At 50.9% G+C, this 24,518-nt stretch overlaps 1 protein-coding gene across 3 annotated transcripts; it reads left to right on the forward strand.

The window, feature by feature from the left end:
* The first annotated feature begins 22 nt into the window (after nt 1-22).
* FKBP6 (FKBP prolyl isomerase family member 6 (inactive)) lies at nt 23-23,418 on the forward strand. 3 transcript variants are annotated; one of them, XM_065694405.1, is made up of 8 exons: nt 23-320; nt 1,876-1,965; nt 2,397-2,617; nt 3,750-3,869; nt 4,985-5,179; nt 5,470-5,579; nt 7,025-7,112; nt 23,238-23,418. In XM_065694405.1, the coding sequence occupies exons 1-7, from the start codon at nt 80-82 to the stop codon at nt 7,098-7,100; spliced, it is 1,053 nt and encodes a 350-aa protein (XP_065550477.1). In that variant the 5' UTR covers nt 23-79; the 3' UTR covers nt 7,101-7,112; nt 23,238-23,418. The 3 variants fall into 3 exon arrangements, with proteins under 3 accessions (XP_065550477.1, XP_065550476.1, XP_065550478.1); XM_065694404.1 differs by lacking the exon at nt 23,238-23,418 and adding an exon at nt 15,917-16,340; XM_065694406.1 differs by lacking the exon at nt 23,238-23,418 and adding an exon at nt 15,917-16,340 and having other exon boundaries at nt 2,397-2,599.
* The last annotated feature ends 1,100 nt before the right edge of the window (nt 23,419-24,518 follow it).

The raw sequence follows: 24,518 nt of genomic DNA on the forward strand, positions 1-24,518 counted from the left end.
CGCTGCTCGGAGCGCGATTGGCGGAGAGCGCCGCGTGCGCTGGGCGGTGATTGGCGGGAGGGCGCGGGGCGCTGCGGCGATGGCGAGCGGCGGCGCTGCCCCGCGGCTGGCGGTACCGGCCCGGGCTGCGGGTGAGCCCCGGCCTTGGCCCGGGCCAGCGTGGAGGCTCCCGCCGGAAGGGCAGGCCCCGGCCGCGTACCCCTCGCAGAGCGTGGTGCGGTCCCGGGGCCTGCAGGACCTGAGCGGCGATGGAGGGGTGCGCAAGCAGGAGCTGCGCCCCGGCACTGGGCCGGCCATGCCCCCAGACGCCTCCGTGGCAGGTACTGCTGGGGCTGCAGGGCCGCTGGGGCTGCCGGCTGAGGAGCCTCTTGGCGCAGCCGCCGGTTCTTGCGTCTTTCTTAGGGCTGTGTGCGGCCTGCTGTGTGCGGCCTGCTGTGTGCGGCCTGCTGTGTGCGGCCTGCTGTGTGCGGCCTGCTGTGTGCGGCCTGCTGTGTGCGGCCTGCTGTGTGCGGCCTGCTGTGTGCGGCCTGCTGTGTGCGGCCTGCTGTGTGCGGCCTGCTGTGTGCGGCCTGCTGTGTGCCTCCAGCCACCGTCCTGCGGTGGGTGCCGCATGAAACCCTGGCCTGGCTCCCCTTGGGTTTCTGATGTGTTCTGCAGCAGTGCTGTACCCTGTTTGATGGACCCAAGCTGGCAGGCTCCAGTGCCTGTCTCTTGAGCAGCTTGCTTTATAAATGGCAATTGTCGAATTTAATCTGTGGCTAGCAGGACTCAGAAAACCTGAAATCCTCAGAGGCACAGAGTGAAGTCAGGATCTTATGTTCATCTATGTCATTTCCATCTCAGTGCAAGGTCCTTGCTTTGGGCTGTATGGCAGGGTGTGATGTGTCTGCTGGGGGAAATGGAGGGGACACAGTCTTCTTGTAAAGGACCCCCTGAGCTTCTAATGGGGAGGTGCTTGTGGCTGGCAAATCTCAGCACTCGGGATTTTAGTGTGAGGTCAGAACAAGAGTTTAAAAGTGCTTGTATTACACAGTATGTCTTTCTGTTTCAGAGACTGTCTGCTTTCCATATCAGTATTCTAGCACTTGAGATACTCTGTTTAACTTCTTGTGGGTGACATTAAATGAAAGGGCATCTTGACCTTGAGAATAGCAGGGTTTACGGGTCCCACCTGTGCTCACAGTACAGAGAAGAACTGTGAAGCTGGAAGTTCCTAAAGTGCAAAGGCCTGGTGCCGTATCAAGGGAATTGTAGACTCATCGACTGGTCTGGGTTGGCAGAGACCTTAAGGCTCATCCAGTTCCACCTCCCTGCCATGGGCAGGGACACCCTCCTCTAGAGCAGGTTACTCAAGAGCTCCATCCGGCCTGGCCTGAACACTGCCAGGACTCATTGCAGTTCTTTTCCTAACTGGGTGAGAGCTGGCATTGCACACACAGCACTCAGGAAGGTGGCAGGGCTCAGAGGGTTACCTTGTACTTTTTGCCTTTGTTTCTTTTCCCAGGCCTCCAGCTTTGGTTAGAAGAGGGTTTGTTACGTATTTTTGCAGATATTTGGGGCATTTTGATTTCTAAAGCTGAAGTTTCCAATTCTTTAAAACACAAAATCACATCTTTTAACTGGATAGGAAGCAGGGCTGTGAAGCAGCTGCCTTGCCTGCTGATGGTGTTAAAACAGCTTGGCTGTTTGGATGTGATCAGGTATTTGGTATAAAACACAAGGTGGTTTGCGCTGCCTCTGCTGTTCTACAGTAGAAGTAAAAAAGAAAAGCAGGATAAAATGGTGGCGCTGCAAATCTGATTCCTGATGCTGCTGTTGCTGGAGATGAAATCAACCTCTTGCTTTTTTCCTCACTTCTCGCTTTGGGCTTCACAGTGAAGTTCTCTGGATACCTGGAGCACCAGGATAAGCCCTTCTGCACAAACTGCTACAGGAAGTCTCCTGGGCTAATGAAACTTGGGAAAGGTAAGTTTGAGGCAAAAAGTTTGTCTTGTGACTCAGAATTGTAAACACCAGCCCCTTAAGACATGTTGTAAATGCTCTTTAGTGTTTTGGGGTTATTTGAACCTTTTAAATATTTTTAATGGAGCCTCAAAGCCTCCTGCTTCACATGGGTGATGGTCAGTCTGGAACTGATCACCCTCTGGCCCTCTTGACTCTTGGTGGCATGGGTGCTCCTCTCTGGTGTTCTTAGATCACTGAAGAGGAGACATTGTATAGAGTGTGTGCTTGGTCCCACCATGGGCTCCCTTGACAGGAGGCAGTTGGCCATTGTAGTTGCTGAGATATGAGCTACCAAGGATTTCTTCCTCCAGGTTTTGGAGAAATCGCATCTGTGTCAAGAGGTGGATTCTGTGTTTGTGATTCTCATGACCTTCCATGTCTTGTTGAGACAGACATTACGCTTTTGGGCCTGGAAGTTGGCCTGCTGACGATGAAGAAGGGAGAGTTGTCAAGGTTTGTCTTCACACCGGATTATGCCTATGGGCAGCAAGGCTGTCCTCCGCTCATTCCCCCAAGTGCCACGGTCGTCTTTGAAGTGGAGGTGCTGGACTTTCTAGACACGGCTGAATCTGACGCGTTCTTTGAGTTGACTGCTGTGAGTTGCTGTAGTAAGGTTTGAAACCTGAACCTGGTGGCTAAACCTTTGTTGTCTGTTGTCTCCTTCAGTTGCTGAGGCGCATGCATTACATACATTTAGCTTGCAGACACGTGCTTGCTGCCGCTGCCCCTGCTCACCTCCCCGTGTTTGTGCAGAGGGAGAAGCTGGGTCCTGCCGTTGTTTGCTCCTGCGTGCTGGAGTCAGGCTTCCATCCCATGGTTCTAGGATTTATTTTTAGCTTTACAAGAAACCTCCTGGCTGCACTAGAGGGCACCAGCTTCCAGGAGTTTCCCCGAAGGAACAGTGCGGAGCTGCCTGTAAAAACCCTGTGCTGTTGGCAGTGTCCGAGCGCCTCCCCCAGCCCCTGCCCTTTGTCCCTGGTCTTGGCTGCTTTCCCAAGTGCTCCTTCACTGTTTGCTTTCCTCCCCGGTGAGTTATAGTGCTATTGTTAATTGCCCCTTTTCGTGTAAAGGGTTTTGGGCTGTGGCTGTGGGGTGCCAGGGCCGGGGGGGAGGCTGCCTCCTCCTCCCCTCCTGCTGCTGCGCAGGCCATTTTTTCCACACAGAGCCCTGCGCAAACCACAGGTGCTGCAGGAGAGCTCGCTCCCCTCCCTCCCAGTTGCCCACCCTCTCTGGTTAACTGACCTCTCTGGGTGGTTCAAACTTGCAAGTCCAGGAGAAAACCTGGCTTGAATTTTATCCTTTACTATTGTTGTTTTGGTTTTGACACCTTGGCAGGATGTCAGCCTGGTCTTGGAGCTGGCCTGAGGCAACAGCCTGGGGGTGATGCAGGGCCATTAGAGCAATGGAGCCTTTCACAGCTTCAGCAGTACTGTTTAACTGTGTGCTCTGTGCTGAGCAGGTGAGAGTTGGGCAGGATTTAAGAATGCATTCCTGCTTTTTTCAGCCCACCCCAAGTGTTTTGGTTTCTGGCGTGATCGGTAGCACCCTTCACCAGTGCAAGAGCAGGAGCGTGTTTCAGCCTGGAGAAGGGAAATGCCACACAGAGTCCTGGCTGGACTCTGCTGTGGCCTTGGCAATGGCCTGTCTCCTGCTCTGGGAACTGAAAGGGACCGTGCAGGACTGGCCTGTCTGAGCTCTCTGCTGGTCTTTTGTTTGAGCTGAAACTCGTGTCTTTCTTTACACAGGAGCAGCAGGCGGCATTTCCGCTACAAAAGGTGTTGAGAGTGGCAGACACGGAGAGACAGTTTGGCAACTACCTCTACCGAAAGAGGCACTTGGATGATGCCAAAGACAGATACAAAAAGGTATGACACCAGAAAAAAAAAATGTGCTTTCCATTGTAAAAAGCTGTGAAAGTGGTGTTTGTATAGTGCTAGCTCCCCATAAAAAGTACAATTTGAAAATCGCATAATAGAACTGTAGCATCATTCTGTTGTCAAATGGCTTCATTCTATTTTCCAGGGTAGCTTGTTATTTAAGAACAGATCTTAGATACCTCTGCTGCTCACACAAAAGCAGGTAAATGAAGGAGAAGGGTTGGGAGAAACAGGCAGAGCCCTTTCCCTTCAGGCTTGCTCCCTGTGGGCTCTAGCCGGGAAGGAAGAGTGTGTCTTGGCTGTGAGCCCTGTGTGGTTGCGTAGCTGACTGCTGAGCTAGAGCATTTCAGGGCAGCTTTGGCTGGGAGACCTCATTGTGCAGCTCAGCCTTGTGTTGCAGCAGCATTCTGATTAATGCTTTAAGAAGGAATCTAGAATCCTTTTGTCTGGAAGCAGACATCATTGACACACTGTGCACTCAAACTTTATTTTTAGCCTTCCTGTTGGTAATCGCAGCATAGTTGAGGCTGGTGGGGGGCCTCTGGGCGCTGCCTAGTCCAGCGCTCTGCTGAAGTAAGGACAGCCATAGCTGGATATTGCCCAGGACTGTGTCCATTCAGGTTTTGAACATCTTCAAGGATGGAGACCCCACAGCCTCTCCAGGCAGGGAAACAGTCAGTTGTTCCCAAACTGGAGTGCATCTGCCTTTTTTTTTTTCTTTTTTTTTTTTGGAGGTAGTGGGGTTTTGTGAGTTTTTTCTTCCTTCCATTCAGAATTTTCCTTGCTGTTTTAGTAACAACACTAATTTCAATTGCCTTTCTCCTTGTAGGATGTCTCTGCCATCTTTGTCCTTAATGTTTGAGCTGTGGGTGTCATTTTTTTATTCTGTTGCTTTCAGGTCCCCTGAGAGGTTCCTAACCCTGTAGTGCTGTAGCTGAGCTTAGTCGTGCTGATAATGCCATGTGAATTCAGAGTTTTGATTCTTACTATTTTTGAAGTGCTCCAGGTGAACAGAAACATGGGTGCAGCTGTCTGATGAGATGGGCTTCTCATTTCCCTTAGCAGGTTTGTTGTGCACCAGTTCTTTTTGCTTGTCTGCTCAGGCATTATCCATCCTTGGTCTCAGCCCTTCCAGTGAGGCAGAGCAGCGTCAGATCAATGCTTCCAAGCTGCTGCTGCTCTTGAATCTCTCACTCACTTACCTGAAACTGAAGCGTCCTACCCAGGCTTTGGTGTATGGGGAGAAGGCCTTGGAAATCGACCAGAGAAATGCCAAAGCGTTGTTCAGGTGTGGCCAGGTGAGCAAAAATGAATTCCTTTGGTAGCCACATCAGGGAATATCCTGGCCTGACTGTATGTGGAGAGAACCTCGAATGGACTGAGGAGGGCCACTACATTCTGGGCCAGGCCTTTTAAGCTGCCACAGCAGCAGGGGAGATTTGCAGATCTGTCACATGGATCTCTTTTGGGGAGTAGCTCCTGAGCGACCTGGAGCTGGCTCAGAAATGTTTGCACATCTGTTGAGTCCTGAGGAATCGTGGTGAGTCTCTATTTATTGTGTGGCACAAATGTCTTCTTTCCATGGCAGGCTTGTCTCTGTATGACAGAATACAAAAAAGCCCGGGACTTCCTGGCCAGAGCTCAGCGCATACAGCCCTTCAACCATGATATTAACAGTGAGCTGAAAAAGCTGGCAAGGTGAGAGAACTCCTGTCCTCTCTGTGGAAGAGAGGGTGCTTAGACAGGCTAGAACACCTGCTTGAAAATATTCAATATGTTTAAAACAACCCAAAACAAAATGCAAAACTATTGGTCAGTAAGTGACTTGGGGAAGTGCAGAAAGCTTCTCTCAGTGTGGAGACAGCTGATTCAAACACATTGGACACAAAGTGGTTGCAGGTGATAAGTGAGAAGCTGAGAGCACCCGCTTATCCTGTACAGCATCTCTGCAGGATATGTGTTATGCTCCTAGGGAGTAGGGAGGTCAGGGATTTGGATGGTTTTGCAGCTCTGTTAAAACTAGGGAGATGGATTTGTAGTTCTGTTGGAAGGCTTGCGTTGCATCAAACCCAGAATCAAATCGTGTTGTTCAGATCTCTGGCATCAATCTGTGCCCCCAAATGAGAGGGGCTTTTGGATTTCCTGCTGTGGTAGGTATGTGAGCAGGCCATCCACAGTCCAGGTGGGCATCCCTGACCTACTCTGTGTGGACAGATGTGGCAATGTCTGTCTGAGACTTAACTGAAGAGACCTGCTGTGCTGGAATTTCATTGAGTGAAGCTCTTTTGAGGTTCTAGACACTGAGATGCTGATGGTGGGGGTAGAGGGAGGATTAGCCAATGTCACACTTGTGCTGTTTCTGGTGTGTTGCACAAAACCCCTTTGCTTTTGATGGTAACAGACGCTGGAAAGCTGACCGTGTGGGCAGCCATCAATCCCTGGGACGGTGCCCAAACTGAGTCAGTGTCTAGCTCAGGGATTCCTCACCAGTGAGACCTTCTTGCTAGTAAGGAGAGAGCACAGGGTGCAGAGGATGCTGTGCTTGGAGAAGCAGCAGTAAAAATGGAGCTGTCTGGGAAGCTTTTGCCATGCTAATGTGACACTGTTAGGGAAGTGAGAGTGGAGGAGGAAACAAATCCCAGCTATTTCCATTTAGGCCGGACACAAATCCCTGCTGTCTCCTACTCATCCTCTGCCCAGATTCAGTGTCAATGGTGGATACTCTCGAGTACAGCACTTGGGCTATATCTCCTGCTATGTGCTTGCATAAGGAGTGGCACAAACGAGGAGACAGGAAACTAGACTACAGGACATGGGTGGGGGTTCCTCTGCAGCATCACATGCTTGCAGAAATGGTATAGAAAGCATCTGGCTACCACAAATCAAACTATCTACTTAAGTTAATAGTCGCCAGTGGAGCAAAGACCCGAGGTCTGGGAACGAGGCACAATGTTTCCTGCTGTGCTTCCCTGACATGGCAGAAAGAAGGGGCTTGAAGGATCTGTGACTTTGCTGGCAGCGCTCTCCTGCATTAGGCTAATTTAGTTATTTAGAAACACTAAGAGATGTTTTCTGGTTGTGGCACTGGTGGGTGGGGCAGGTGGTCCCCAGCCTGTGCTGCCATGCTGTGCTCTGCTTTGCAGCTGCTACAGGGACTACCTGAACAAGGAGAAGGAAATGTGTTGCCGAATGTTTGCTTCTCTCAACACTTCTACCTGAGCAGGAATAAAGGTAATCAAGTAAAAAAAGCTGAGGTCTCCCAAAACCTCTGTTGTCTCTGAGCTGTTGTCAGGTGGGGAAACCTTTGGAGGGAAAGGAGTGGGAGTGTGTGGAGGGGAAGGTGCAGGATGGTGAAGTGCTGCTGTATTGTTAGCTTGGGGAAACTTTCCTGACAGACAAGCTCGTGTGTGGGGGACAGGAACCTGAGACTGGCAGTACTTGAATAAGTTTGATTTTGTTGTTTCCTGTGCTGCTCATCACAGCTATGCCTTGTCAGAGTCAAGGGGAGAAATAGCTGTATAGTCTTGTTTCTATGCCAATTAAACAAAAAAGATTGTTCCTGTCAAATGTAAGAATTAGATTTCCTCCTCCCCTCCAGCACTCCTGGCTGGAGCTGTTGGAATGTCTCCGTTCACAAAAAATCTAAATATTTTATTTTTCTTATATCAAAAAACCTGTTTGTACGAAAAATTTCAAATAGATGTTTTGGACTCTTTAGAGCCTTAAATCTTTGAGCAATATTGATGGGTTTGTAAATGCACAAAGGCTCTTTGATCATTCTTTTTTTGTCAAAACCTTTGGGGGGATGTAAGGGGGAGTGGAAATCTTCATTGGTCTCTTGCCTCTGGGTAAACCCTAGGGAAAGTTGTGGAAAATTACAGCAGCCTTCTATCAGAAAGCAGCAGCAGCTTGGGGCCATTGGAGTTCACGGCTGTTGTCTCATGCAGAACAGGCAGTGCTTCTGTGGATAGAAAAGCTGCCAATACTCATTTTATAGGAGTAGCAGTGAGAGTGCAGGCCTGGTATTTTAAGGTTGCCTCTTTTGTCTGTGCTGTGAGGAAGCTAAGGTAGTATGTGAGGAAAAGCTTTGCTTGAACAGTTGCTTCCTGAAGTGACATAACTCTCTTTTGGCTGGACGCACCTCCCTGCTCTAGTTTTCACCTCTTGCAGCCCCTGTGCCTGAGTCTGAGCTGGGCATGTTGCTGAACTGTCTCGGAGCACAAATGTTTCTGCCCTGGGTTCAGGATGAGACAGGCTGCATCTTTTAGCAGCTCTACCCTCAGGCAAGTAGCTGTGAAAGGAGATTTAAGGCTGAGAAGCGGACTTGCAAGTATGTGCAGAAAGGTTGTGGCTTTGGGCTTGGGAAGCTGGTTCAGATTCTGCACATGCTGAATTTCAGAGACTTGTAGTTTGGAACCTGCAGGACTTGGGGCTCATGGCTGATGGAACCACACAGCAGTGCCTGGCCTGGGAAGCTTCTTGTGTCCATCTGTGCCTTGCTTTGTGGTGGGAACTCCAAATGAATGTGGTGATCTGCTGAGTCACCAGACAGGTCCTGCACTGGAAAGGTAGTGTGGCCTCTTGTTTCCCAAAAAGCAGCTCACAAGGGGTGCTGGTTTTCACACAGTGGTGTAATGGCGCAGAGCTGCTGTCCTAAATAAACTGACATCTTCAGTTAGTGGAGCCCAAGAAGTGCTAGGGGAAGGGAAAAAGAGAAAACTCTGCTGGAGGTTCCAAGGAGTGGGCTGAACTGCTCATCAGCCAGTTTCCAGCCTGGCCTTGAACACTGCCAGGGATGGGGCAGCCACAGCTTCTCTGGGCACCCTGTGCCAGCACCTCAGCACCCTCACAGGGAAGAGCTTCTGCCTAAGAGCTCATCTCAGTCTCCCCTCGGGCAGGTTCAAGCCATTCCCCTTGGCCTGTCCCTACAGGCCCTTGTCCCAAGCCCCTCCAGGTTTCCTGTAGCCCCTTTAGGCACTGGAGCTGCTCTCAGGTCTCCCCTTCAGGAGCCTTCTCTTCTCCAGACTGACCCAGCCCAGCTCAGCCTGGCTCCAAGGCGGAGCTGCTCCACCCCTCTTGCAAGCACATGCTGCTAGGTCATGAGAAGCTTCTCATCAACCAGCCCCCCCAGTCCTTTTCCTCCAGGCTGCTGTCAAAGTATCTTGCTCAGAACACACTTCTTTCCTTTTTAATGGAGTTTCAGATCAGAATCAACCTTTTCTGTGGTGAAATTGAAGGCCAATTGTGATGCTTCCTTGAAGAATTTGGAAATCCTCATAGGGAGAAAATAGAAGCATGAACACTTCCTTAAAGCCATCCTGCTGCAGTTCCTAGCAAACACAGTGGCCTGGCTCTCATGCTTGCTCCTCTGGGTTTGGGTTATTTGCCTGCCTCTGCATGCTTTGTGTGGTGCAGAAATGTTAAGCCAGGTTACCTGGAATGTCCATAACTGTAAGTCTTCCTCAATTCCTTCCTGAATTGCAGGATGGATAGGCTGAGTACTGCTGGCTTATTGGAGGTTTTTCTTTCTTGTTTGAAAGACCCAGCATCAAAACCCCTGAATTTCTTATATTGCTGCAGTCCTTCATGATAAGAGATCTTAATTATAAGGAGTTGGGGTCAAGGTCCCTAGAAATTCTAGGTCTTTGGTTTCATCCCAGAAAGATGAGTATCTGAGCTTTTTTTTATTATAGGTGAGCTGAAGTTGCCTTTAACGTGTCTCCACAGCAGAAGTGGTCTCAGTAGTTGAGAGCACCCAGGGAAGTGTTCCAATGAAAACAAACTTCTGAAATATGGCAGGAAACTATGATTGTGAGGTCAAACCTGAGATTGCTGCGAATAGCGGGGTCTAGCAATTTTGAAGCCATTAACTGGTGAGAATTGGTTGCAGTACTGGGCCTGTGTCACCAGGTAGAAGTGACTGTAATTGGGCTTAAAATCAGCAGCAATTGCCAGTTAAACTGACCTAATAAGCTGAAAAGAGACTTGCAAATAAAATGAGTATGTGTATAGCACATACAAACATCCTGCCTTGGGAAGGCTCCAGCCTCTGCGTAAACAGCAACTTGCTGCTTCTCTTCCTGGTCTTATTACTGAGCAGATCTCAAATTTGCCTGTTGCTGACACTGTCCCTACCCACTGCCTGAAGCTGAACAACAGAGATCCAGCAATTCCACTTCTCCTTTAGAATATGTAGATTATTGTACCCCTGAGATGTCCTGTGCTGCACAGGGAACTGTTAAATACCTGCTTTATGCTGAGCATTGCCGGAGAAAGCAGGGGGGCTTGAAGGATGACTTAATTAAACATTCGCCTTGCTAAGCAGAGGAAGGAGAAAAGCTTTAATTAGGTTGTTGGGTTTTCTGCTTTCCCTCCAGCTCTCTCCTCTTCTAGCGTCTTTCTTTTTTTCAGAGTTGCTCTGCAGTTCATGCCTGCAGTAGTACCTGTAATGCCTCCATGGAGGATTGGTGGGCTCTAGTCTCTTCCAGAAACCGTCAGTGAAGAAAAGGCTGCACCTCCTCTCTTAGGGATACTGTGCCCTGACTGCTTCCTAGGCAGGTATACTGGCCATGTGCCCTGGTTTGAATGTACTAGTGGTGGCCATGTCCAGGCTGGGAGGCCCAGCCTGGGCTTTGAAGTGAAAAGATAATATGAAATGGAAAGGAGGGAGACCCGTGTGATACCTTGGTGCCCTACTGTGCCCATCCTTCAGGGCATCAGTGAAGTGATGGTTTTGGAGAATAATCCTCTGCTTGTGGGCTGCCAAACACTGTCCATCCTGTGCAGCCCTGTAATGGGGTGTTCTTTCCATCAGCAGTGACCCAGAGCAGCTGATGGGACTGGGGGCCGCATCACTTGAAAAGCACCAGGGCATTGATGGCTGTGTCTGACACAGTGGCACCAGTGACTGCAAACAGACAGTGTGGCTGCCAGCATCAGGAGGCAGGAGGCACCACTGAGGGCTTCGGATCTTGGGAGCATTGCTTTCAGAAAGGCTTTTTGCTGAAGATGCAGGGAATGTCTTGGCACTGCTGTGAGCTGGTTTGCGGAACTGAAGTTATTTCCAGTAAGGGTAGAGGTGACCATCATGTGCCTCTCCCACTACCCACCCTACTTTACTGGGGACCTGTTGATTTGGCAGAATGCTGAGCATTATTGACATGAAAGTTATCTGAGTTCTTGAAGGACTGGGGGCTGCTGTAAGGATCAGTTTGAGCCCAGACTTGCTGGATGAAGTCCTTTGTGAGTCAGAAGTGTGTGTTGAAGAGTTCATCCCTTCTTTCACCATCCCGTAATTATCCCTCTTGTGAGACCTCTTGCTCTCTGGGCAAGTTTTTCTGTTGCTTTGTCTGGGTGCTGTTTTAAGGGACTTCGTTTTAGACGTGCTTGAGAAAGAGCTCCGCTTTCTGCTTTTCCTTTTTGCTGGAGGTATCCTTGGCCTATCGCAGGTTTGAGCAAGCTTGACAGGCCTTTCTTCTGTCACCTCAGGTTCAGAAGGGTATCAGCATTCAGGGTCTTTTGGAGTCAAGAATTGTTAAAGATCTCTGGAGAGTTTATCCTGCCGCAGATGTGTCTATCTAGTTTACAGCAGTGCTTGAACCTCTCTGAGGATCCTTTGCAGAGCTGAGGATCATGACAAATTGATAGGCAAAGACAAAAGTTCCTGAGGAAAAAAACATGTGATTGCAGCTCTTCAGATGGCCATGGAGGTTCATATGGCTTGGTGATAGAAGAGGAGGAGCACATCTGTTCTTTGCGCCTTCCTCTGTGAGTCTGGACATTGAGGACGCCTGTGATGGGGTAGTCGGAGTCTGCTCATGCCTTCAGACATGGGGAGTCTCCAAGTGTGTGCTTGTGCTGCTGTGCTATGCAGACAGGCTTCACAGCCATCTTGGCCATAAAAGCGGGTCCACTTGAAGCACTAACAGCCGGACATTCCCAGGCAACACGTTAGAGAGGGTAGAGCTGACTGCAGAGTTGTTTCTGAGGACAGCAGATAAGTGGCACCCTAATTAGGAAACTTTCTGAAGGCATGTTGTGTGCTCAGAGAAAGGCTCCTTGGGATGGCAATGTGGCACGTTCCCTCTAGGAATTGTCCAGATAAAGCCATGATAGCTTGGTGTTGTAAATAGCTGTTTCTTCTCCTCATACCCAGTTGGATTGCCCAGCACATCTTATCAGTTAGCTGATAGCACTCTTGCTGTAGCTGGGGTTTCTTCTTGCCATCCCTGAGAGCTGCAGCCTGGCCATTACTGCTCGTGGGGTCTACGTGGTGTGTTTCACAAGGAGGTTGTTCCCCCCTGGTAGCAGTGGCTTTTCTCCAGGCTATCATTCCAGAGTGACAGATCCTTTTGGACTTGTCAAGGTTTGAGTGAAGAGCACTTCTCAGGTAATTGCCATTCAAGAAGGTTTTAGCTCCTCTGCTGATCCACACTCCAAATGCATACATGTTAACATCTGTTTTCCCAGTGTCTTCATGTGGAGCTGTGGTGGAAGATGTACTGTGTCCTTCTGACTGCCGTGTCAAGACTTCCCTTCTTTTTTTACTCCATGGTCAGTGAGAATCCTGTTTAGATTTGGACAGAAGGGTTGAAAAGAGGCATTCTGTCTCCCATCACAGACAGATGGAGGCTATATTTCTCTGAATGTCCTTTAAAGGCCCTTCTGTGAGGTGTAAAAGCTGGGCCAGCCTTCCAAGTTGCCCCCCTGATGCTGATAACCTGATTGCTTCTCTCAAGGAGCAGCTCTTCTCACTGAGGGGTATCTCAGTGCAGTGCTGTCGGGAGCTGCTGCTTCAAAGCCTGGGTGTAGCGAGGACTGAACTGGCAGGAGCTGAGCATCAGGTGCACACTTTGTACTTTCCAGTTTTGATGTGCTTTGTCAAGTATTGTATCTGCTGTGTTAGTTTGGTGCCTACGTGATACTTCTCCACAGCCCTGCTAGAGATGGAGGCAGGAGAGGGGGAGCTGGGGAACAGGCACCAACAGTTCTTCATGCAAGGAAGCAGCTTAAACAAATCTGAAAGCCTTAGTTAAACTGTTAATTATGGCTTTAATGCAGAGTAAAGGTGACTGTGATGATACGTGACCTGTGACCTGGCATGTTGCTTACTGTAAATTGATGATCTGCTGCCTTGTCTTTCTGAAGGATGAATTAAAATAGCTGGTACCAACAGACTTCTGTCTGAACTTCAAAGCAAGCATGTGCCTTGCTGGTTTTCGTGGCTGAGTTGCTGCCAACCTGCTGTTAGGCGAAGGAAACAAATCCTGGAGCAGAGTCCTGGTTGGAGCATGCTGTTCTACGTGCAGGAGCAGCAAACACTTTGAATGTGATCCAGTGCTCTGCATCTTCGGAGCCATGTGTTTCCCTTCCACTTCTCTTTTGATTGTGTAGCCATTAGGTGGAAATGAAAAAGATGAGCTGATCAAACAGTCCTTGAAATGGCTTTAGGGTTTCAGTTTGAATATTTTTAATTAGCTCGATGTGAAGACTATTACTTCAAATAGCAGCCATGGAACCAGAAGACTCACAGTTTGATCCTTTGTTTTTATGGTGCATAAGAAGCCTCAGTAGCTGTAGGTTTTATGCCCAGCTAGACACCCCAAACCACAACGAACAGCCGGTGAAATCATCAAGTGATGATTTTTTCAGTATGCCTGTCAGGGATACATGAAAGGAAACGCTATGTGGGAATAATATCAGACTAACAAATAGCAGAGGGTAAATCACTTGCAGTTTCAAAGAGAAGAGATCAGCTGAAGTGTCCTCAGTAGTTTTCCTTCTTTAGGAGCTTCCTCCCCCTCTTCTCTGGGTCGAAGGAGATAATAGATGGCACTGCCAGCCTGAAGCTGACTATGAGTATCTGGTGTTACAGTGACCTTTGTTAAGCAGCAGGTTTGGCTGTACAGGGCAGCCTGTGAAATGAGGCTGTAATATGGGATTTCCTGAGTCCAGGTGAACCTGGCCAGTGTCTTCACTGACTTGTCACCATGAATCCCACTTTGTGCTTGGCTAGAAGTCTTTACTCGTGTTTCTGTCAATCCTGAAAGGTGCTTGACTGCTTTGTGCTTTTATTATCCCAAACTTTAAATGGGGGGCAGCCCTTGAGAGAGACCCATTGCCCTGACTCAGAGTTTTCTGGCTTGGTGGCTTTTGAGTCACAGGTTTTTGGTGGCTCTGAGCATACCGACCAGCCAAAACCTGGCTGCTTCAGGGTCAGCAGAGGAAGATGAGTAATCTGGTTCACTTTATAGCTAGTCCTGCTCTGAGCAGAAGGTTGAACTAGAGACCTACTGATGTTCTTTGCAGCCCTAATTATTCTGTGATCCTGTGGTGCTTTTCAAGGATGTATAATGAATGAGGTGTGGATTTTGAGCATCATGTGATGCTTCATCTTCTCATCCTTTACTCTGCAAAATATCATTTTTCTTCACAATTACTGCTTTTCTTGCCCTCTGATTAGCAGTCTGTAAGCCAATATGCTCTAAGGAGCAGGCTTCCCCATTTTGCTACTAGTAATTTAACTTGGATTTGCAGAGCTTACTGCAGCTGAACTGGCTGAGCAAGCTGCAGTGGCTGTGGCTGCTGAAAGGGTATCCAAGATTGGTTTGGAACCTGGTATTCTTGAGCTGAGAGAAGATAGAACACCTTTTGAACACGCCTGCTTTGATCCTCAGAACTTCTGTAGGAGACAGATTAGGGGTTGTTTTGTGGAAAGGCTTCCAAGGATTTTTCTCATTTCTCTTTTTTTCTCCATCTGCTGTTCATTCCGTGGCCGATGGGATGATGGGGCTGACTGTTCTGCAGTGCCTCAGTCCTGTCTGCACTCTGACACATCAGGGAAATACCCTCTGTGTCAGCGCTCCTCTAGGAGGCTCTCAGAGGTGCCAGCTGCAGCAGCAGCAACATGAACTTTGTTAACAGCCCCATCAAAAAGCAGCATGAAAACGTGTGCTGAGTGTGTTTTATCCCAGGTGCTTAATGGCTCTGCGAACAAGAGAGAACTCCACATTGTGCGTGCCAGCACATAGCTCCACTGCAGATCTTGCAGTGTTGGACCAGCACTTGGAAACAAACAAACTCCAGCAGGTTTCGAGGGAGGTACTGGTCTGTCTGCAGCAGAGGGACAGAGCAGAGCATGGCTTGGAGAGGCACTGCAGGAGCCAGTGAGCTTTTGGCAGCAAGGTCCATGTAACCACGTAGAGGGTGAGGCAGGTGATCCAAGTCCTGATCAGTGACCCAAGAAAATTTCCTCTTTGAAATTAAGAGTGTGGAGAGGAAGTCACAGCTTAGAAGCAGCTTTGGCTTATACTCTTTGCCTGGACACTGGTTTTCTTCTACTGAAGCTCTCACGACCCTAGAGAGGTAAAGAGGTTTCTTGGGGTACAGAATCTGTCACCTTCTCAGTGTGTGCCAGGGCCCCAAGACTGGTATGGACCCAACCTCGAGTGATAGTGGTGGGGCACGGGGAACTAATGAAGAACAAAGTGCTGCAAGTACTTTGTGATCCATTGCCAGTGTCGCAGTGCTGTGACCGGGCCTCCTGCTGATCCTGTCTTACAAACAGGAAGGAGGGAAGAGGGGAGCAAGTAAACATGGTGAGAAGCAGTAGGAGTCTCAGATGAGGAGAATGGTGAATCTCAAAGGAGACACAGGCTATCTCCCAACAGCAAAGTGTAAGTATCCAGCCACTGGGTTTCCCAGAACAGGGTCAGAAAAAGTACAAGTGCTGGGCAGTATAGCTAGCCCTGGACAGGAAGGAAGGTGGCCTGATGCATGTGCTCAGGGTTTCTCTGAGGATAAATATGGTAGTTTTGAGTTCTTGTCACTGAAGACTCCATTTCCTCCAAGTCCAATGTGAAGTTGTATGAATTGTATGGGGATTTCCCTGTGCCTGCTCCACTCATGCTAATCCACAGAAATCCAGGTGTTTCTTTCAGGGCTGCTGTGGACATGTGCTAGTAACAACCAACTGACCATTTAATGTGAAAAATGTATAGGTGATGCCTGGCGGATGCTGTGTTTTGTTTTCCTAGGACCTTGGCAGCTTGCCTCTTGGACTGGAGGGTGACCCACCTCGGGGCACACAGGCATGTCGGCATCTCATCTGTGTTTTGGGCAAAGGGCGAGAGCACTGTCTTGTTTCGAGAGTGTGGAGGGGAGGCTCTGTGTTTGTACACAACCTGATCTTCCTGAAGTTGATTTTGTTTGCCATGCTCTGAGGCTGTTTGCAGAAGAACCAAGTCCTGCTGTCGGAGGGAGGAAGGCATTCCCTTGCTTCTCCCCTGCATGCTCTTGGAAGAAAACTCTTCTCTGACATCCTGCCTCTTACAGATTCTGGGCTGCTTTTAGGGAATCTGTGAATGGGGTATGATGCCACAAAGTTTTGCATTGTTTATGCAGGTTTTTCTTTAAAAACTTTATTATTGTTCTGAGAAAATAAACCAACCTGAGAACTAATACAGGATTTGTGCCAGTTCATTGTGCAAGAATGATTAATGTCTGTCTCTAAGTGTAAGGAGTTGGAATTTGGAAATAGCATCTGATTTGTTGCTCTTCTTGAGCAATGACATGTTACACTCTTTGTTTTGGCTGAATGTTCTGTGGATGTTGATGCTAAATTTCACGTTACCTAAGAATACCAGCTTTATCCCCTGCAAATATTGCTGACTCCTCTAACTTCATGTCTGTTTCCTTGTGGAGCAAAATCTGCTGTGTGCTCCCCTGTGTCTTTCTGAACATACACCTTCATGGTGAGGCTGAGATTCAGTAAATCAAAATCAGATGCTTCTGAGACAGACAGTGGCAGGTAACCACAAAGCTAGCAAGAAGCCATGGAGGAGGAACTTGGAAATATGAAACGATGTTTTCATGGTGTCTATCCTGCTGTGTCCATCTAGGATGGAGAATGTCTTCCAACTATCATTCAGTGCCTTGTTGACTTGCTGGGCAGGGAGAGTGGCCTGCTATCACTGTGTGATCCGAGGCAGCCTTTTGCCAGGAGAGAAATGTCAGGTGTTCTTGTTCTGCTGGTGCCTTTATGGCTTTTGGCTTCCTTACCACCCCATTGATGGTGTCTTAATATAAAATGCCCTCTCAGTAGGATGCTTGAAGTGAGAGGGGGAGGTTAGGAGAGCGTCGGGTTGCAGCACCTTGCAGGCACGCGTCTGAGCCTTGCTGCTTGTCTGGCTTGTTCTGGTCCTCTGTGCTTTTGGAGAAAGGATGGCTTGGTCTTGGAGAGGAGGTAAAATCCTGCTGTGCTGCTGGTCTGAAGCAAGCTCTAAAGGGAGTGCAGGGTTTGGGTTTTCTCATCTATCCCTTAAGAACAAGCCAGGGGTTGGGATTTCCCATATCTGCTGCTCCCCTGCTTCCTCTCCACTCCTTCCAACCCCTGCCCTGAGACTCCAGCAGCCTTCCCGATGCTCAGAAAGGAACAAAAGAAGTTACATGATACCACTTCTCTTAACCACACACTGATGCTTTGTCCTGGAGCAATAACATGCCCCTGAGAAGTAAGTGCTGGGCGGAAGGTTGTCAGGAAGGCAAGGAGAAGAGCAGAAGCCTGGGCTCTTGCCTGTTCAATGACTGGCTTCTGGGGCTTGGGCTTCCACAGCCATAGCTCCAGGGCTTCCCAGCTGTGCTTCTGTCACAGGCAGCCTTGTCCCGTGTGCTCAGCCTTGCCCTTTTTCAGAAGGGTGTTAGTACTGTCCCACACGGGTCCCGCTGGGCTGGAGGCACGGGAAGGTGGATGCGTGGCCGAGTCCTTTTTCCTGAGTGGACACTAGGTGGCAATGCCTCCCTTGTAATGCATTGCCGAAGGCGAGTGGTGCTGGGGTTCCGATGGGCTTTATAGCTGGGTATTGATCTTCTTCTGTACGAGTTGTTCTGGTCACTGACTTCCTTTGACTGGAAGCTGATGCCTCTTCCCTGGAAGCAGTAGAGAACATTGTGCTTCCCAACTGCTGGGATAAGATGGGTCTGAAGACCTGGAAATGGCAGAGTTTTCCAGCAGGAGACAGCTGAGCCTTTCATGCAGCTTCCTCTGTTCTGACGTGGGCCGTGCTGGCATTTCTCTGACAGCCGTCGGGTGCTTGGGTTGAGCGAGCATGGGCAGCTGGACCTGCACATGGAAACTTGGCACATCCATGCCCATTGATGACCTTGTGAAGGCAGAACCTTCTGCTCCCACCCTGCAGGGACGAAACTCTGCGTGGAAGGAGTCGCGTCTGCTACCTGAAATGTAGAAACCCATGTCAGTGAGGAGGGGGCACAGTGAGGAGCTTGGGAAGCCTCTGGAAGTCTGCTCCTGCTGCCGGCACTGCAGGAACAGCAACCTCCCTTCCCGAGCTGCCACCCAGCCTGGGCCAGTAAATTGTGTTTGACCTGGAGTGTGGCTCGATGGGCAGTTTACAGCAGTGTGAGAGGCTTGGTTAACCAGACAGTGCTGGAGCACTTCTCTCCATCTCTTTTTACCAAATAATGGCTAAAAAATGACTTCTCTGATGGTTTTGCTTGTTTTGCTAAAGGAAGAAACACAAACTTCCAGGCTCTGGGCGAAATCAAAGCTGTGTTTGGATCTTGACTTGACATTAAACCAGGAACACAAGTCCTTGAGCAAAACAGCCAAACATCTGTACGGAGAACCCTGTTTGCTGCTTGGTTTATCAGAAAGCACTGGCCTTTGAGAAGTTTGCTACTGGAATTTTATTTTCGCCTAAAATGCCTCTTCCCCCCCCATTAAAAAGCTTGACAAACATCATCATGTTCCTTGGGGAAGCTGTTCCAAAGGTTGGTTACAGCTCAGAAGTAGTCTTGTATTTCCAGTCTGGGTTTATCGGCTGTTAGCTTGTAGCTTCTGTGCTGAGCACAGCATTTGCTCAATTAAAATATCATCTAATCTCACAGGATGCTTTCCCGGTGCCTCACCTAAGATGAGCTCTTAGGCAGAAGCTCTTCCCTGTGAGGGTGCTGAGGCGCTGGCACAGGGTGCCCAGAGAAGCTGTGACTGCCCCATCCCTGGCAGTGCTCAAGGCCAGGTTGGACACAGGGGCTTGGAGCAAGCTGCTGCAGTGGAAGGGGTCCCTGCCCGTGGCAGGGGTTGGAGCTGGAGGAGCTTTAAGGTCCCTTCCAACCCAAACCAGGCTGGGGTTCTGTGATTCTATGAAAACCAGCCACTTGTGTCAAACAACCCAAAAAGAGCTTGCCTGGGCTGCAGATATCCTTTGAGGAGCTTAGGCAAGAGGGAAGCAGAGCCAGCCTGGGTGTCCTGTCTGTGGTACCATCCCCAGGAGCAGCTTTCTGCTCCTGCTCTGGTAGCTTGCAGGGTTCTTCCCAAAGCTGGAGGCAAAACCTGATGGATTTTGCAAAGCCCAGAGCAGCAGCAGCAGTGAGATGATGACATGGGGGTTTGGCTGCACCCCATGACCCAAAACCCACCCAACAGAGAAAAAAGCTCCCAAAACCGTGCAGATGCTTGAAGCGCCTTTGCCACTGAACTCTGGATGGGTTTGCATCTGGAAACAGCACCCCCCGGGTGCTAATGGCCCCTGGGGAGTCTTTCCCCTGCCAAGGGAGTGGAAACCCCCTTAGTGACCCAACTACAGGGGTTGTGGACAAATATCCCCCCAAGCACAGGAGGGCACAGCCAGCGCTACCGGCACGCTGGGGAAGAAAGGAATTTCTGTGTAAATGCTATTTACCTTTGGGTTTCTCACTTCCCCTCGGGCAGACAATCCCGGCCCTCAGTGCAGCGCTGCATGAACGGGCTGTTCAATGTATTTTTGGGAGAAGGGGAAAAAAAAACCCCTCTCTAAAAAGAGCCTCTTTCAGCTAATAATGAAGTGAATATTATATTAACAGTGAAAACATATTCAGGGTAACTTACAGAGCGAGACAGAAAACCTTTTCATAACACCCTGGCCACAAACACAACTGCCAATTAAACCGGCTTCGTTCGCTGGGCTGTGCCAAGACAAACGAGGGGCAGGGGAGCGGAGCACGATGGAGCCAGTGCGCTCGGTGCCCAGTTGGGTTTGGCCTGGCTGGCAGCACCGAAGGGTTTCCGCTCCTGCTGACATTCAGAGGCGGCTGTGGAAACGAAAAGGTGAGAGTCACAGAATGAGAGAACCCCCAACTGGTTTGCATTAGGAGGGAACTTAGAGCTCATCCAGCTCCAACCCCTGCCATGGGCAGGGACCCCTTCCACTGGAGCAGCTTGCTCCAAGCCCCTGTGTCCAACCTGGCCTTGAGCACTGCCAGGGATGGGGCAGCCACAGCTTCTCTGGGCACCCTGTGCCAGCGCCTCAGCACCCTCACAGGGAAGAGCTTCTGCCTAAGAGCTCATCTCAGTCTCCCCTCCGGCAGGTTCAAGCCATTCCCCTTGGCCTGTCCCTACAGGCCCTTGTCCCAAGCCCCTCCAGGTTTCCTGTTGCCCCTTTAGGCACTGGAGCTGCTCTCAGGTCTCCCCTTCAGGAGCCTTCTCTTCTCCAGGCTGCCCCAGCCCAGCTCTCTCAGCCTGGCTCCAGAGCAGAGCTGCTCCAGCCCTTGCAGTATCTCCATGGCCTCCTCTGGCCTCGCTCCAACAGCTCCACGTCCCTCTTGTGCTGCTGCCCCAGAGCTGGATCAGGGCTGCAGGGGGGTTGTGGGGGGGTCTCCCCAGCACACAGCAGAGGGGCAGGACCCCTCTCTTGACCTGCTGCTCACGCTCTGGGGGTGCAGCCCAGCACACGGGGGGGGTCTGGGCTCAAGCACCCACTGAAGCCAGGTCATGGGGAGCTTCTCATAGACCAACAGCCCCAAGTGCTTCTCCTCAGGGCTGCTCCATCCAGTCTCCCTCGGGCTCTTTGGTGTGGCTGCAGCTGTGCAGGGCTGTGAGGCAGCAGCGAGCGGCAGGGCAGGCGCCGGCAGCAGTATGTCTTCCCCCTGTTCCGTTGCCACCATTCCTCACCAGCCTGTGAAACACATTAGGGCTGGTGCCATTCACTGATGAGTATTCCATACTGGCCCTAACTGGGAACAATTAGCAGTTGTTTTAGCAAATGCATGTCTGTTTGTCAGGGTTCCCAGCTCTGAGTGCAGACGCAAGCATCCCCTTCCCCATCTGGACCAGGGACCATGGCCAAAGGAGCTCCCTATGGTTGAAGGTGCTCTTGGGAGAAGTCCAGCTTGTTCCAGGCTGAGCATCCCCAGCCCCTCAACGTGCCTGCTGGTCCCCCTCCAGGGTGGTGGCCGTCCCCAGTGCAGATGTGAGCAGGTCCCTGCTCTGTGGCTTGCCCAGGTCAGAGAGAAGCTACTGAAATGCTGATGGAGCCGGAACCTTGGCCCTCAGCTCCCTCCCAAGCTCCTGTTACATCTGGGCAAGTTGGAGCCACATGAGATGCTGCTCCAAGTCAACAAGGACCTTATTAACTTGTCCTTACCTGGGAAGGAGGGGGACAGCAGTAGGGGAGACTGCTTTGGGCAGTGGGGAGCTCACACCTTGGCTACTGACAGTCTGTGTGGCAGCCCCCCAAGTGCCTGGGATCTGCTCCCTACCACAGAGCGGGGCTTCCCTTGCTCTCTGGGCACTGGCAGGGAAGTGGGAGCTCTCTGATGTTCCTGGGCTTCTTTTATTTCCAGCTTTTGGGAAAAGGTAAATCAGCCTGGAGCTGTGTTTCTGCGGTCTTGCTGTCTGTGCCCTGCTCCCCATGTACACCTCGTGTCAGGTGTACCTCAGTGTCTCCCCTGCCTTTGCCTCAGTAAGGAGCATCCTCTTGCATAAAGCCAAACAGGAACCATACCTGGTAATAGAGAAGGTCGTGAAGGGATGTGGGCAAAAAGAGACTCCAAATCTGCTTTAAAATAGGACTGAAAACTGTGGCTTGGTTCTTGACCCTGCTGAGGAATGGGAAGTCCTGGGTGCGCTGCCCAGCACAGTGGGGGAAAAGCAATTCCCAGCTCTGCTCCCACAGATGCTGGTACTTCCCTGGCTTTGTAAGCAGCAGAGATGCTGCATGCTGGTGAGGCTGGTCCTGAAGGTGAGGCAGGCTGGAGCCAATGCATGCCTGTAAGACCTAGGCTTGGAGCAGCCCAGGGAAGGGTGGGTGAGGAAACCACCGGGGCTTCCTCAGCAGCACCGAGCGTTTGTCCTCAGCGTTCTCACTCTTGGAGCTCTGACTGATCCATGAAACCCACAGCGAGCCCCAGAACTGGCTCTCTGCAGCTCGGGGTCCTGCCAGGGGGAGCAGGCAGCCTGCTGCGGTGGGACACTGGAGATGCCAGGAGCTGGGGCTTGCAGACAGAGGGACTGAGCAGTGGCTCAGCTGCCGGGGACTGGCTTGGTTTTCCATGGCCTCACATTTTCCTGTGCTGGAGAGTTTGCAGAGAGGTGGAAAATGCAGCGGCCGGGAGGGGAAAGAGGGCAGAGGGAAGGTGAGTGGGAAGGGTTTGCTTTGCCAGGGTGTTTGGACCTTACGCGCCTGCCAAGGCAGACTGTTCCGGTGGGCAGTGGCGGGGGACATGGGCGTGGTCCCACCAAACCCTGTGGCTGTGGGCAGTGTCCCCTCCCAAGGTGGGCTGGGAAAGGGGTTTGGTGGAAGGAGAGCGCTGCCTGGCCTTCCTGGCTCCCACGGTGGGGGCCGGCAGCCCTGCGGGGCTCATGCAGGCTGGCGATGTTCAGAGGGTGCCGGGGACTTGCCAGGCCAGAGAGCGTGGGGATGGGCTCCAGCTTGCTGCCATGCTGTAGCTCCCTGCCGTGGATCTCAGCAGGGACCAGCTGAGGCAGCACCCGTGGCCACCCGAGGCGTCCCTCTTGTCATGCAGACATCCAGGGCTGCTGCTTGGTCAGCTCATTGCTGCTTCTGAGGGGGTTGCAGCAAACCTGACCCTAACAGGAGCCATGAGCTGGGCGCAGAGTGGCTTGAACGCACCTGAGGGCAGTGGGGCTCTGCCCTTGGCGCTGCTGGCCTGACTTGCAGGCAGACGCGGCAGCAGGGTGGGATGGGGCATTTCCTCGGGCCCATCTCTGCTGGAGGGATGTCTGTTCTGCAGCGCTGCTGTTCGAAGTTTGGAGAGCTGGCAGTGCCTGCGGGCTCTGCTTGCCCATTGGACAGGGCAAAATGATGAGGGATGGAGAGGGGGAAAAGATAACTCAGGGGTAACCCCAGGGCAAGGCAGAGGGCAAGAACAGGCAGGTGAAATGTCAGAGGAAGACTGAGCTCAGTTTTCGTCCTCTGCAGATACTTAGATGGACTCCTCTTGCCAAGAGGAGTCTTTCCTCTTTCAGCAACTTGAGGGATCGCTTTCTCTTGAATCCTTTCATTCTTTCCTCTTCTCTTACATCCCATCCTCACAGCCATCTCCATCTCTTCCCTCCCACAGAGCTGGGTCCCAGCTGGGTATCAGCTATCCTGCCTTCCCTTCATCCAGCAGAAGCATTTCATGATGTCTTGAGGAGATCCACCAGCACCCAGGGAGCTGGGACCCATGGTTTGGTACTGCTCTGGGAGGAGATGTTATCTCCAGATATTGACCTTCCTGATAACAGCCATTGAGCATCCACCCTTCCCCATCACCTCCAGTGATCTGGCATGTGCCCGAGGGTTCATGCCATTTGCTGGGGCAGGAGAGGGGCTGTGGCCAGGGCGAGGGATGGAGCAGTCCCGCAGCCCACCCTTGGCACTGCTCGGGGACACCAGGGCATGGGTGACACACCAAGAAAGTACCTTTCCTTAGCCCAGGACTGATGCCCACATGTCAGGGGCTGCCAGTGCGGGGAGAGCGTTTGCCACAGCCACCTGACCTTTAAGGAAGGGCGGTAGGAGAGGTGGAGGGAGCAGAAGCCCTGAGAGATTATTTGTTTCTCACAAACTATATTTAGGCGCCACTGGCAAAATACAGAAGTGCTGAGTTCTGCTGAATAAATACAGGAGCTTTGTGGTTCTTTCCCCCAGAGGAGACCAGGATTAGTAAGTTAACAGTAAGTTGTATTTTGGTTTGACATACCTGAGGGTTTCCATTCCAAGCTGAGCTCTTGATGCCATGAGGATGGTGATGGACCGAAGGCAGCACTGCCCCATCCTGTGAAGAGGGGAGGAGGCAGCTGACGCACCCGCCATGGCACTGGTTTAGGGTTTGGGTTCCACTTTGCGTTCTGGAGCATTTTCATAAATGTTTGCATATTAGGATGTTTTTAAGCTAGAAGGAGGGTGAAGCTGATGCCACTCCCATAGCAAAGTCCTTCCTAGTGGGATGCAGAGCCCCAGGCTCCCTGTTCCCCCAAAGTCATCAAAATTCCCTGTGCCTCAAGCTGGCTCCACTGGGGTGTCAGCATCTGTCTGTCGTAGAAATAAGGCACTGGAGTAATTGAGGTCCTTATTACAGCAGCTCATCCGCTGTAGCTCTTCTCCAGAGAGGCCCAAGTGGAGGCTTTGATGGAAAGTGTTGCACAACAGCAGCACCCTTCTAAGCAGATTAGAGACACAGCTGAAGAACTGTCTGGAGCTGCTCCTCTGACCAGGTCAGAGATAATGGTGTCGTAGCATGCTCTACATGGAGAAGAGAACATGAGAGAGGTACTCAAGGAGGATTCAGTTCAGGAAGAAGGATGCTGGTACCAGATGGTTTGTCAAGAGGAAGGAGTGACCCAGCCTTGGGTAAGAA

Source organism: Lathamus discolor, chromosome 14 (assembly GCF_037157495.1).
Source record: "Lathamus discolor isolate bLatDis1 chromosome 14, bLatDis1.hap1, whole genome shotgun sequence".
NCBI classification, from domain to species: Eukaryota; Metazoa; Chordata; class Aves; order Psittaciformes; family Psittacidae; genus Lathamus; species Lathamus discolor.